The sequence below is a fragment of the Semicossyphus pulcher genome, unplaced genomic scaffold (genome assembly GCF_022749685.1).
Source record: "Semicossyphus pulcher isolate SPU_LCO1_2020_fin unplaced genomic scaffold, fSemPul1.0.p SCAF_7, whole genome shotgun sequence".
Taxonomy (NCBI): domain Eukaryota; kingdom Metazoa; phylum Chordata; class Actinopteri; order Labriformes; family Labridae; genus Semicossyphus; species Semicossyphus pulcher.
The window spans coordinates 9,762,511-9,775,980 of NW_027211748.1; the positions used below are offsets into that span (position 1 = coordinate 9,762,511).

A 13,470-nucleotide genomic window follows, 5' to 3' on the forward strand; every position below is an offset into this window, starting at 1 on the left:
GAGTCAACAGGGGTCAACATCACTTTCACCACAACACTGAAAAACAAAGAGCAGAGCTTATGTAACCACATACATTTGGATAACTGTAACTTCATACATTGTGCTTCACTACAGGGAACTTTACCCCACACCGTATAGTTAATGTATGTGCTAATAGATCCAGTTAAAGTGACAAAGGCGTGGTAAGATTATCATAATATCTCATCTTTTCCCAAGTGGCTGAGTATCTGCGTCAGGTGTATTGTGAAGACGGGCTGGGACAATCCCTAAGGACCAGCGTGCTCTTTTGTGCATAAAGGCCAAAGACGAGAGCTGATCCAATCAGACTTCACACGCGAGATAATCGCCGCTTCCAAACAGTTTAAAGAACAACAGTGTCAGATTTCCCAAATAACTGGTACAGTTGTTTTCTATCCTGGTTATGCCACACATACTTTTACATGTGGTTAATAAAACAAGTTACCTTAAAATTCATACACCTTTGGACACAACTGAGAAACGATAATATTTAACCAAGTTTAGATTGTGTACATGTTAGAAGATCCTCAAAGGATAGATTAACATTTTTCTATTTGTCTTAAAACAAATCAAACATCCATAGTTAAGATCTTTTCCCAGTTTACTCCAACAATGTTCCTGTGTTGAACTGTGACCTAAAGTCAGTATGCAGACCAGAAGCCACGGGCAATGTGCACAATAATCACCAGCATTACTGCTGTAAGGTTTGGCACAAAGGGCAACAAACAACCAGAGGGCTCTGTGAGGAAAACTGACGAGAGATCAGCCAGCTATGGCAGGAACTTAGGCTGCTAAGACATAAGTACAAACAGGTCAGGGTGACGGACAAGGCCGGGCACCATGCAGTGCCTTAACTCCACCAGAACCCACTGTGCGGTTCAACATCAAGGAGCTCACCCTCAGAGAAGTCAAGTAGGTTGTCAGGGGTGCCAGAATGAGCTTGGCACCTGGCCACAATGGTGTAGTATAGGTTTTACAGGAGTGGCCCCGGGCTACTGCAGCAACTGGACCATCAAGGTCATCTGGAGGAGGGGAGGGTGGCCAAGCGGTGGAGATTTGTTGAGGGTGTCTATTTTCCAAAGGAGAGCCATTAAGCAGATCAGATCAATCAATCCACAGAGCAAAATATTCTTCAGCATGGTTTCCCAGAGCCTGACAGAGTTTCTCCTGAGGAATAGATACATTGACACCTTGGTGCAGAAGGATGCACCAACGCAACCAAGATCCACAGGCACCATGTTCAAGGCAATATCTGGGACCTCAATCTGGATTATAACAGCTGCTTCAGTCTGAGAGCCCCCTCTGGAACATCAACATTTTCATGGTAGTAACTAAAGAAGGACCTCATCATTGGATGAACATGAACATGCTGGTCAATTTTGCAGAAATGGAGTTCACAGGCCCCTTGACCAGTTCAGGTGTTAAGAGCCCCCCCCCCATCAGGGCATTCATAAGTAACCTGACATCCGGACCGGGCTGCACATGGATCCTCAAAGACCAAGACCAACTCATTATCAGGGCCCTGATGGACTACCTGCCAGCCATGTACAGATCCCTGGTTGTCAACGAGGGGAAAGTAACAGACGCTTCTCAATTGGAGAAGGTGTCAACATCCCATCTGTCTCGGCAAAGTCAGTCAGGAGCCTGGGGAAAATCTTTGACTGCACATTCAGACACACTGCAGTGCTCCAGTCATCAAACATTGAGTAGGAGGCATTCCTGACAGCAGTTGACAAGTCAGGTTGATGGGGATTTTCTAAGCCTGGATTTACCAGCATGTCCTCTACCACTACTCCTCTGGTCACTGTAGGTCTATGAGGTCCCTCTGAACGCTGTGGAGTGCTTTGAAAGGGTAGTAAGGGGCCTATCTCAAGCCTCAGCAGCATGGTCTTGTATGGAAACAAGAACAAGCCGCAGCTCCTCTTCAGTAGCCTGACAGAGGAGTTCATGATAACCCGAACAGGGAAGGGCTGTTATACAAAGACTTCAAACAGACATTCAAGGAAGTGAGTCAGTCAACCAGGCTGAATCACGGTTGCAAAATAGACTACTGGTGGGAGCATTGGGGACAGGACGGGCAGGACTGGGAAGCACCCCAAAACATTGATCAGGTAGGAAAGAAAGACAGTACCTTGAGTAGGATTTAGGAGGGTTGGAGGAGGTCCTATACTCTATCAGAGGGTGCAGCCACATCCAAGTCCAGCAGTAAGGCTCCCTGTGGCAGCATGGGACTGGCAGCTGAAGGTTGACCTTGATAGATAGCCCAGATGTCCAGAGACAATCGCAGTGACCACACTGTGCAAGATTATTTCTGTCAGAAACTACACAATAAGGTGTCCGGCGGTAGTTGACTGTTCCCTGGGAAGACTGGATGTAGGAGGCCTCTGATAGGCTCAGAGCCAAGTACAAGAGGCTGGTAGGCGAGAACCAAAAGTAGGGGATGACAGTCCCTGTGCAAACCTTTTGAGGGAGTGAAGAGGTTTCGCTGGCCAGTCATCAGGCAGGGTGCTCAAGATTCTGGGGATAATGATGCTGTTCAGCGGAAGGGCCATCAAGTAGACCAACAATGTTGCAGAGGAGGCAACAAATTGTTGATCAAGTCGTGTGGTCCGAGGATTACACAAGCCGCTTAAACACAGACTAGGCTTGATCAACCCTGTTATTCTATGACGTCCCAGGGTGAGTGGGTCTGATGTCATGTCTTTCAACATCAGACCAAGGTGCCCTTGATGAACCCAGGAAATATCACTGATACTCTAAGCATTGGCTACACCTGAAGCCTCGGAAAGTTGGCTGCTTATTGTTGTTCTGAGATTGGTAATCTGGATAATAATCCTACGGAGCACTTTAAAGAGGTAATAGGCAACTAACATATTCTTTAGAAATAACACTTAACCCATAGTTTGGCTTTGAGACTGGAGGATCCCTCAAAAAGCCCAAACACTTACATGCCCTTAATCCTCAATGACTCAACGATCAGTGGCCACAAGATTCTGTGCTTGGTTATTCTAAGAGCTCAATTTCAGTTCGGCGGTCTGCCTCAAGAGAGTAAACGTATTAACAAAGATATTTAGTTTAAGAAGGCAGCACTGCAAAGACCCACATGATTAAATCCCCCTAAAGCGAACAAGACAAATAAATAGTAAAATCATTTGAAGCAAGAAATTGAAGAAATCTTGGGAAGGGCCACCCCAGTGAGAAAGCCTTCTGCAGGTTTAACATGTTCCAGTGCCATTTCTTTATAGGATTTGTAATCCAAGTCGTTAAACCATTGCTCCAGATAAGGACATAAAGAGATCTGAACACCACAAAAAAAGTGAAATGCCAACTGTTTTTTACGTGCTTTCCTTTCTGCTCCTGAGAAGTATCGAAAGATGAGCTGCGATATGAACTCTGTGTCCTGTTTCCAAATGCACACACACAAACACACACACACAACACTAACTTCATAATCGACAACCCTAACATATTAATTTTGGCACAGTCATTTACAAAGGGACATGGGGTGTGAGACAAAGTTTCTTTGATGCAAAGTAGGGAAACTATAAACTAAAAGGGCTTCTTACACATTTAACGTACCAGCATTTCTCAGTAAAGGCCCGCTCTGTGGGGGTGATTCTGTATTTGTGTGTAAATGTGAGCAGTCTGCAGCCTGTCCATTGCCTGCAGGTTAGTGAACAACGAGAACGTCTTCTGTTCTTTAAACAATCAGAGGTCCAGTCCAGGAATGCTGTTTGGACACATCTTCCTCCCTGATACCCCCCTCAGAACAACAGAGAAAGCCGATACCCAACAACAAAACCCGAACACAGTCCGGCACCAGCAGGCGACGACAGCGACAAAGCCACCTACAGTAACTTTGTAAGAAGACACTGTGTCGCTATCACCCACGGGCCAGCAGGGATGGGCAGTAGAGGAGTCAAAGGAGAATATTAGCTCAGAAGACAAAAGGTGATACCTGAAAGATGGAGAGGGGTTTTCCTGGCGTGTAATGTTAACAATCTGACCTGGTTTTTATTCGATTTAACTCCATCTCCTCTTACTGTGGCTATGTTGGCTGAAGTTGGAGCAGATAAAATAAATAAGAAAACAAAAGGGTTAGGTGATACAAGTGGAGTAAGACAGAGCATTGTGGAAAGATACAGTTTATGATTTATTGCTGAGTGACACCCTCACAAATGGCTTCTGCTGGATCATACTAATCCTCTTTTTCATGAAATACAGAGGGTCAGAGAAGATGTTGAACTGTATGTTGGCCTTAAATTACAAAACTCATGTCAGAAATGTCTTTTTTTTTCAACCAAAGGGCATATGTATATTTATTTAATGTTACATTTGGCTCACTGGTGAGAGTAAAGCTTTAAAAGACGGGCAGCCCCGTGTACCGAGGGTGCAGTCCTCGATGCACTGAACGCAGATTCTACTTCGGATCTGCCGATCATTTGGTGCACGTCATCCCCCACAAAAAAATATCTTAAGAAAAACACTCAGTTAATAAAAATAAAACGCTGTAAATCCCCCCCAAAAACCTATTTTCTTTATTAAAAAAAAGGGGGAAAAAACTAACAATATAAAGGTACGGTTATAAGTGTGTTTTTATTGTGATTTCAGACTGCTCCATGTCTAAGAAACACACAAATTTGTGAAAAAAGCACTTGACCCACATAGGTACATAAATAACTCTTGTATCATCCATCAAAGATACAGAATACTGTATTCTCCATAGGCATCAGGTGTCAGGCGACTGGCAGGTTGATGATCTCAGAGTAAACTGATCCATATCCTGCTTGTTACAACGCGTGGTGTCTCCTGCCCCCTAGTGGCTGCATGCTGTGCAGTTTCCTGTGGTCATGAGCCTGGGCCAGGTCAGCCGACAGTCTCTTTGCCATTCTGTCCGTGGTCCTCTTCATGTTGCGGGCCACTTCAATAGCCTGGTCCAGAGTCCTGTTCATCTCTTCCTCCTTAAAAACAGAATTCCAAGAAGAAATGTCACAGCAGTGACGAACCATAAACTAAATGGAGGGATGAGACATCTCACCTTGCTCCCTCTGCGTCTGCCTGTCCTGCTGCTAGTCTTTGAGGGCGCTGATGCTGGGGTCAGTGTCCGCTGGAAGTACACGTTGCTGGGCAGGAGGGCCGTGTCTGACTGGGTGGAGCGCTTTCTGTGATGAGGGGTGGACTGCAGCGGCAGCTCCCTCACTTTATAGCTGGGTTTGAGGATGTATAGTGGGAAAGAAGGATTCCAAATTAAGAGAACTATATAATCTGAAACTGCTGATGAATATCTGTCTGCTCTCTGTGACGTGATGTGATGCGTTTGTGTTCCTCGTGAGACGTTTGTTCACCTTGCAGGCAGGCTGCTGGAGGAGCCGTAGCTGACCTGAAGAAGGGGCTTCTGAAGAGATGAAGAGGAGAAAAGAGAGCACCTCCTCTTGGAGGAAAAACTCTCCATGATGGCTGCTGAACGAAGAAACATGAAAAACACAAAACATTGTATGCAAACAATAAAAAACAGAACTGCACATATATTCAGTTTTAAGTAATTTTATGATGGTGATGCAGGTGACCGTGTATTGTTCTGCCCGGCTTCAACATGGCATTGATGAGACTGTTATTTTTCTAGTATATACTCTGAAAGCAATATGTCTGTTATGGTAAAATGAAGCTCCAATGTGCCAGATGAAAACTGAACAGATGAAAACACTTACTCTGTGCTTCCTCTGTCCCTCCTTTTAGAACTGAGCTGCTCAGAGCAGAGGTTTTCACTGAGTCCCTTCCCTCTGACCCTGATGGAGTATAACACACACGTTGTTCCATTTTGAATACCCCATGTCTATTATATACATTAAAAAAACAGGTGTTGTGTGCACTTATAATGCGAAAAACACTTACGGCTTTGACCTCTGTTGGATTGCAGTCGATTTTGAAACTCAGGCGAGGCGCGCACACTGCCGCTGCCTCTCCTGCAACCTGCAGGCGAACTGTGGAACTGCAACATGATCTCTGCGTCACCGCTGTCTGTACCTGAAGAGAAAGGCATCCAAACCATTGTAGAAAACAGAGGACAGACACACACATTTACAGATGAAGCCCTACACTTTGAGTGTTTTGTTGACATTTGTGCTGTGGGTTGAGTACCTTTACTCTTGCTAGGGTCCATGTCTGAGGAGATCCAGTCCTCTATCCTCACCTGACTGGAACTGAGATTGCTCCCACTCTGTCTGCTACTCGAGGGCTTCCACATACTAGAAGATAGAATCAGAAACATTTCACAACAGTAAACCCCCACAATGCCTATTAGTCCTAAGTTTCTCAGCAGCAGGATCACCTGTCAGAGGCCAGTCTGTGGTGGCTCCGAGGTCTGGTTTTAGATCTGCGCTCCTGACGATCCTGTCTGTACCTGGAGCTCAGAAAGTCCATCTTCTGTGCTAGGTGGGGCAGCTGGACCAGGCCCTCCTCCAGGTCCTTCTTCAGCCTGGATACCTCCGACTGCAAGGCCAGGATAGCCTCACTAAACACACACACATGAAACACACACAGATACAGATTAAAACAGGGGATATCATAGGAGATAATGATGATCTTAAGTGGTTGAAAACTGCAACACTGACTCGTTTAAGCATATTCTGACCTATTACAAGAGCACGAGTTCAGTGGGCTGCCTCTCTCTTCTGTTTCCATGGTGCTGCTGAGTGCAGGTTCAGATATGTGGTGATGGAGCTGAGCAGGGAGGCTGCATTCAGATCCTGTTTGGCGAGTAGTGGAGAAGCTTTTATAACTTCAGTATTGACCCAATAAGATGAAGTAATATTCCCTATGAAGAAGGGTTGTCTCACCCTGCAGTCGGACTGAAGGCTCCTTAGTGGTGCTCTCCACCCACCTCTCCACTGCCGCTGCTGCACCGCAGGACTCTGTTCGGACGGATGGATGGGGGCTCGCCCAGCGCTGGCTGGTGAGGCTGGCTGGATGGATGGCTGTCTGCAGGTTGGAGCAGGAGCCCTCACTGTCCGAGCTACTTAAGCCATTACTCTGCACACTGCAGAAGGGAGGGTCAGATGAATATATTTTGCTGAAAGTACCTGAATTATTGTTGCTGATATAAAGGTACCTTTCTGTGAGCTGATTCGGTTGAAATGATCCAGAAGCTGATTGATTCAAGTCAGAGCTCCCAAATCCGCTGTCTGTCTCTGGGCTCACAATCCTCTGGAGCGCGGGAAAAAATAACATTGGCTTAGGAGTCCCCACAGTATTTGATGTCTAACAAACTATCATAACTATTATCTGTGTCTGACCTGTGATGCAGATGAGGTGTTGAGAGGAGGCGCCGAGATGCTGGGCGTGCCTGAGTCTCTTGGTGCATCAGAGAAAGAGGAGACCTCCACAGCCAGACTCGCACAGTCTCCAAGATCACATTCACCCGCTGGGCTCAGGACACAATCCTGGTTGCTCCGACTGAACCAACACAAGGTGACATACTGTATTTATAGTCTGAGGAGAGGACTCACAATGCATACTCTATGCAAAAGTAGCTCACTTACACTGTGGCAGGATTACAAGATGGATTAGTAGTATGAGCCATGCATCATTTAACAGTATAGAGAAACACAACAGAGAGTCAGTTCAGTCGCGGTCATATGGATTTTATGTAGAAACACTGACCTGTTGGGTGTCCTCTGCCTCTCTCCTAAAGATGAGCTGCTTTCATTCAAGTATGCCAAGATGTTACTGTGGTCTAACGCCTCTGACAGGACGGAGCTCCTCTCCTCTTCAGCCTCAGCACTGTGAGTCTGCAGTCCCTCCAGAGAGCCCCGTGAGCTCCTGAAACAGGACAGAGAAGATAACCTGCAGCTCAAACACTCGGGGGAACCGAACACCGACACTGCAGCTGAAACACTATCTGCCCACGGGAAGGCTGAGAACGTGCCTATTATTTTAGGACAAACAACAGCAAGCACCAATCAGAGCACCAGTAGCAACTTAAAGACCAAAAACATTCACTATAAAAAGTTAATATAAAAATAAGAATCATAGACAGAACAAACATTGCACTAAACAATGAAAGAAGCTTTAACAATATGTAGTACCTTGAATGGTAACTGCTGTGTCCTGTATTCATTAGTAAAGAGTCAGTTGTTATGAGGTCACCACTTTGCTGTAACCCATCATCTCCAAGGACCTCACCAACCTCCTCCACTTCCTCCTCTTTTTCTTCCTCTTCATCCATTTTAAATCCAACAGTGGAAAAACCTGAACTTGGTCCCTGAAACATGAGACCCAGTCAGATAATTTGCAGTTAGGGTCATCTTTCACTCACAAACACTGCAGGAGATAGTTCATCACAAATGAAGGCACAGGGTGCGAGAGCGACAAATCCTGTGAGAGTTATCAAAATAAAACTCTGGATTCAGTCATTTTAACAAAGTCAAAACTGGCTCATATTGGTTATATTAACAAGCTCTTGCTTTCTAAGTGTCATGTTCAAGCCGTCGACATGCCAACATTTTTTTTCATCATAAAAGAAAATTACAAATTAACGGTTTCATCTGATGGTGGATTTGATGGGACGTACCAAAGATATCACAATCAATTCATGGGGATCACATTGAGTTGAATACATTTTTCTTTTGATAGGGACGATGCAATTTAACATAGTTTATGGAGTTTATAGCTTTCGCTATTTTTTAACTCTTGTCCATAGTTGAGCCTTTACATATACAGTTTTATAGAAAATTTAGCATCATAAAACCACATAAAACTACAGATATGACGATACCATAATATAATAATATACAAATTGTCTACAACGATACAAAATAGAAATTTAAAATACAATAAGCTAAAACTAGTGCAGCTCTGGTTTGCTTTGAGCCAGCGTTTAACCTTTGTTGTGAAAGATTTTACATCTGTGATTAATTTAACTTCAGTTGGTAACGTGTTCCAGAGTTGACAGCCCTGTATGGAGAAAGCTGATTGTCCAAATATAGATCTATTATTGTCTGGACAAAATTTGACAGAAATTCATCCATCAGATGTCAAAGATTTTCATCCTGACAAAAAAAAGAAACTTAACCCTCTGGTGGTGCTAAAAGAAAAGTCAGGGGATCCTTAAAGTCTTTAGCATTCATGTAGGGAATGGAGTAGATATGGAGATGAATGATGAACACTTTACGGCTCTATAAAGCCAGTGGCCATTAAAGTTATTATAGCTCATCCATTGAAACTATGAATGTTTTGAAACATTTCATGACAATCCATTTTATACCTCTTGCTTGCGTGCTTATGTATCAGAAAGTATTGTTGAAACCAGGAAGTAGGAAACTTAACTATTAGTTTGATATGATTTTTCTTCTCTTAGGATTATTTTTATTTTTAGTCCATGGTATCCTTTTCTTAATTAACTCCATTCTCATCTAATCCCACCTCAACCCATTGACCCATTAGTTGAATAACCAGGGTGGTAGATAGAAAGTAAAAGTACGCAAAGAATGAATGATAAGTGACATGGTGAGCCAATATAGAAATAGACAAATAAGTTTAAGTAAATAAGATTAGTAAATAATTTGAATAATATAAAATAATAGTGGAAAATCATGATGAATATGAATATCACTAATAACAGTAATCATGTACAACGCTGAAGATAAATTACGGAGGAGAAAAGCTAGTTAGCTGCTCACATCTCAGCTGTTATATTGGACTAATGAAGATCTGGGGGGGTTAAAGTCAGTAGACCCGATACAAAGGAGGATATCCACCCACCCACGAGTTCCTGCTGCCCTAAGTTAAGGGAGTCTTATCCTGGGGCTTGCTGCAGATATGGTGGACAGACTCAGAGAGGCAGGCCCGGTGTAGGCAGGCTGAGGGTGGACCACTATGTTGATTCTTTGCTAGGGGGGAGTTGATCAACATAACTAAGCAGTGGTCCTCCGAGTGACCTCCGATTTTAGGAGAAATAAAATATCATCCAGCCAGACTTTTTTGGATCCTTGTTTGTTATTTATAACCAGATAAAAAACTTAAATACACGCAGGACATTTGGAACAAGTAGTGGACTTACAAGTAGTGTGTGCTGGTTAGGTGATGGGTGTTTCGGTGAGGTTACCGCAGGCAGGGATGGCGGAGGTGAAGGTGTGGGCATGCTGAAAGGACTGGGCTTCACATGCAGCATCTCTTTCATGTGCGTGGGGGTGGAGGATGAGTGGGGCGGAGAAATCTGCTCACACACGTTTTTGTCTATCATCTCCTTTATGTCCTCAAGGTGCATCCCTATCCTGAATATGTCTCCCTCCACCTGTCTGCATGCATTTTAACACACACATGCACGCACACATGAGTGGATGCACTAAGATGATACTGACACATTCACACAGGTGATATAGCAGACTGTCTTTAACCTGTTTGGGTCGAAGGTGCCGGTGTTCCTGCACAGGCCCATGTAGCTTTGCATCTCCAGAGCTCTGTGCTCGTCCTTCTTACCGATGTATTTCCTTTCCAGCTGGTCCTGAGCCTCCATAAGACTCCTCAGCATCTGACATTTTTACATACATTTAGGCTCATAGAGAAATAAAAGATAAAGCAATGCTCTCAAAAAATATAATTCATCCAAAAATAATAAGAACTCCATATAGGAAGTAAACAAAACTTACCATCTGCTGCTCGGCTGTGCTCAGCGACATGTTGCTCACACTGAATTTGAATTCTTCCACCTGCATAAAAGGAGGTTCACACATTGGTTTGGATCTATTGACTAATTCAATTCTTGCAAAACAACGTTTAACTTAACTTCTGCATGAACTGGCTGATGATGTCGCTCAGCTCTGCAGTCATTCTCTCCCCGTCACTTGGAGCCTCCTCAGGCTGGCTGGAGGAAACTGTGTTCACTTCTTTAATGTGGCTCTGAGGGGTTGTTTCTCTTTTGTCACCTATGTTCGCTAAAAACAAAAAAGACTGGAGTGTTACCGAGCAAAACTCGTCCTGTGAGCAACACACGCTTGATAATAATTGTTTAAAAAACTTTTACATCCAACACATCTAACATTTTGTGCTTACACAGGAATAATTTGAATAAAGTGCTCCAAAAGCAAAGAAAAGATGTGTAACTATATGAGTGTCATCTGACCCTTTTTCTCTCCATGGAAACTGGTTGCACTTCCCTCAGCTGAAGGTAAGTCTCCCTGATGATCATGTTCAAATTCTAAATCAAGTAGTAGATCTGAGGCGGGCTGAGGCTGTGAAAAGAGATGTATAAATTAATAACTTATATTAAAAATATGACTCGGAAATGAATGATTTCTCTTGTGCCAAAAGGATTTAAATCAGTGAAAAAAGGGACTATTTTTTACTTACATTGGTTCCGATTCTCATTTGATCTATAAGGTTTTCTGCCTCAGCATATTTGGTTAGTAACCTATCATATTCAACCTAATGACATATAGAATAAAACAAATGTTAGTGCTATTTCTTATGCATAGTATTCATATTTCTCCTGTCCTAGGTACACATGCACTGTGAAGAGTAAATTCTATATATTTTCTACCTGCAGGTGATGTGCCAGCGCCGGAGGAGTCTGTCTGTCCTCGTCCTTGAACACGTACTGTTTCTCTGCTGGCTGGACTGAATCTTCCAGGACTCTGCTGATCACCTCTAATATCCCCGGAGAGGACTGGGCTCTGTGCATGGTGCTGGGGCTTGGGGGAACAGGTCTGGCTGGTCCGCTTGGAGCTTTGGGGATTTTCACTTTGGGGGCAACCTTGGAGAAGTCAGGGAGCGGGTAATGGACTTGGCCTTGGCCGTACTTCATCTCAGTGAAGGACCTGGTGCGCATGAGTGGGACTCTCTGCACCTGATCATCCTCTTCTGCCTTTTCCTGCTTTGCTACATCTACATCACTTGTATCTCCACTTCCCTGTGTTGAGTCTTTACTGTCAGAACTGGATGTAATGCTTTTATTGTCAGCTTTCCTTTCTGCTTCTTCCTCTAAAGTTGAATTTTGTGATGCAGTATTACTGTTTGCCACAGTGCTGTCCGAGCCGATACTCTGGTTATCCCCAGAGTGGTTACTGTTTATTCTCATGCTGTTGTGTGCTGGAGCCCAGCTTAAAACAGTGTCATCCACGCTCTCCAGCAGGGACACCTCTGGCAGGGTCTCTGCCTCGATCAGCCTCCCCGATCGAAGCAGCTCCTCCTGGGAGAAGTGTCGCAGCAACACCAGGTTAATGTCTGCAGGGTATGAAGGGGCAAACTCACTCAGCTTTGGAGCATTATTAAAGTCTTCCTGTTGTGCATCCTCTTGCGACAAAGTTGCTGCTTTCTCAGCTTTATGCTGGACAGAAACCAAGCGTTCAATTAAATCATCTTTTTTTATTCTAACACATTCAGGAAAGCCAGGAGCATCAGGACTTGCATGAACAGTCTCTCTTCCGTCTGATCTCTGTTCACCCTCAGAGTGAGCTGCCAGGTTGAAATAGAGGCTTCCAAGGTCACCATCGTAAGGAAGGTCATCCTGATCCTCGTCACTAGTATTTTGCCCCGCGTCGTCAGACCCCTGGTTTAAGGGCGGCTCATCCTGCATGGTGTTCGGTCTTTGGGCTGACACGTGCAGTTGGCTGCCCCGGTTCTTGCTCTCGCTCTGACTGCTGACAGAACTGGACTCTGTGGAGGTGACTTCCAAGGCTGACAGCTCTGCGCTCCCTACAAATTAAGAGCACAAACAACAAAAATATTGATCTCAAATCTAAAGGGTTGCCTTGAAAAATTCAAGTCTCAGTCTTTTCATTCACATTTTCAAGATTTCCCACCATTAAAAAAGAAATGAATGCTCTGGGGACTCCAGGTCTTACCACTGAGATGGATGCTGGCCTCAGAGGCAGCAGACTCTGCCTGTGACAGGTGTAAAGCTAAAGACCTCTCCAGATCACTCAGATGGAGACTTTCATCCTCACTCAGGTCCACAAAGATGCTCTGCTGAATGCACTTCTCCCAAAGCACCGTGGGTCTCCCCTCACCCTGAACATCTTCATCAGACTCCTCTGCTTCTCCCTCCATCTGTCTGCGAAATGTCACGTCTGATCACCTGTGTTAAGAAAGGAGAATGGGGAGCACCTGTTCATCACTTAGCAACGCAACTTGTGAGCTGACAACACTAGATCAAAATGTGGTAAGCTGTCAATTATTTAACAATCAGTGTATTGTGTGGGCAGAGGCTGGCGTGACACAAGTGTGCAAGGTGTTGAATTGTGTTTATGGGTGGAAGAATTTTTGTGTGTGAGAAACAGTGAGGGAGAAAGTCTATTGCAATTCAACAATATAAACATTTTCAATAACAAGTTAAAGTTCTGCATTTTAAATTTAAAAAATTAAGTAAATAGTACTGTGAATCCCTGTGTGTTACATTATAATGAAATGTATTATTCGCCTATCGAACATTATTATCTTGCCTTTTTTAATATGTAA

The 13,470-nt window shown here is 44.1% G+C and overlaps 1 protein-coding gene across 1 annotated transcript; it reads right to left on the minus strand.

The window, feature by feature from the left end:
* Positions 1 to 4,808: 4,808 nt before the first annotated feature.
* LOC138611231 (microtubule organization protein AKNA-like) lies at positions 4,809 to 13,062 on the minus strand. The gene is made up of 21 exons (XM_069684213.1): positions 12,858 to 13,062; positions 11,555 to 12,708; positions 11,365 to 11,439; positions 11,138 to 11,246; positions 10,797 to 10,949; positions 10,665 to 10,717; positions 10,413 to 10,546; positions 10,121 to 10,313; positions 8,103 to 8,278; positions 7,678 to 7,836; positions 7,311 to 7,470; positions 7,127 to 7,221; positions 6,851 to 7,045; positions 6,650 to 6,772; positions 6,347 to 6,529; positions 6,157 to 6,212; positions 5,911 to 6,042; positions 5,727 to 5,804; positions 5,364 to 5,478; positions 5,057 to 5,225; positions 4,809 to 4,979 (listed from the first exon to the last, which is right to left on the minus strand). Exons 1-21 carry the CDS (start codon positions 13,060 to 13,062, stop codon positions 4,809 to 4,811), a joined length of 3,888 nt encoding a protein of 1,295 aa, XP_069540314.1.
* Between the last annotated feature and the right edge of the window lie 408 nt (positions 13,063 to 13,470).

What these genes read in the sequence shown, in the direction of transcription:
- LOC138611231 (XM_069684213.1), bottom strand. Translation starts at nt 13,062, where the DNA reads ATGGAGGGAGAAGCAGAGGAGTCTGATGAAGATGTTCAGGGTGAGGGG. An exon ending in GGCCAGCATCCATCTCAGTG is followed by an intron (nt 12,709 to 12,857) that starts GTAAGACCTGGA and finishes CTTAATTTGTAG; the next exon opens with GGAGCGCAGAGCTGTCAGCC. An exon ending in TTTCCATGGAGAGAAAAAGG is followed by an intron (nt 10,950 to 11,137) that starts GTCAGATGACAC and finishes TTTTGTTTTTAG; the next exon opens with CGAACATAGGTGACAAAAGA.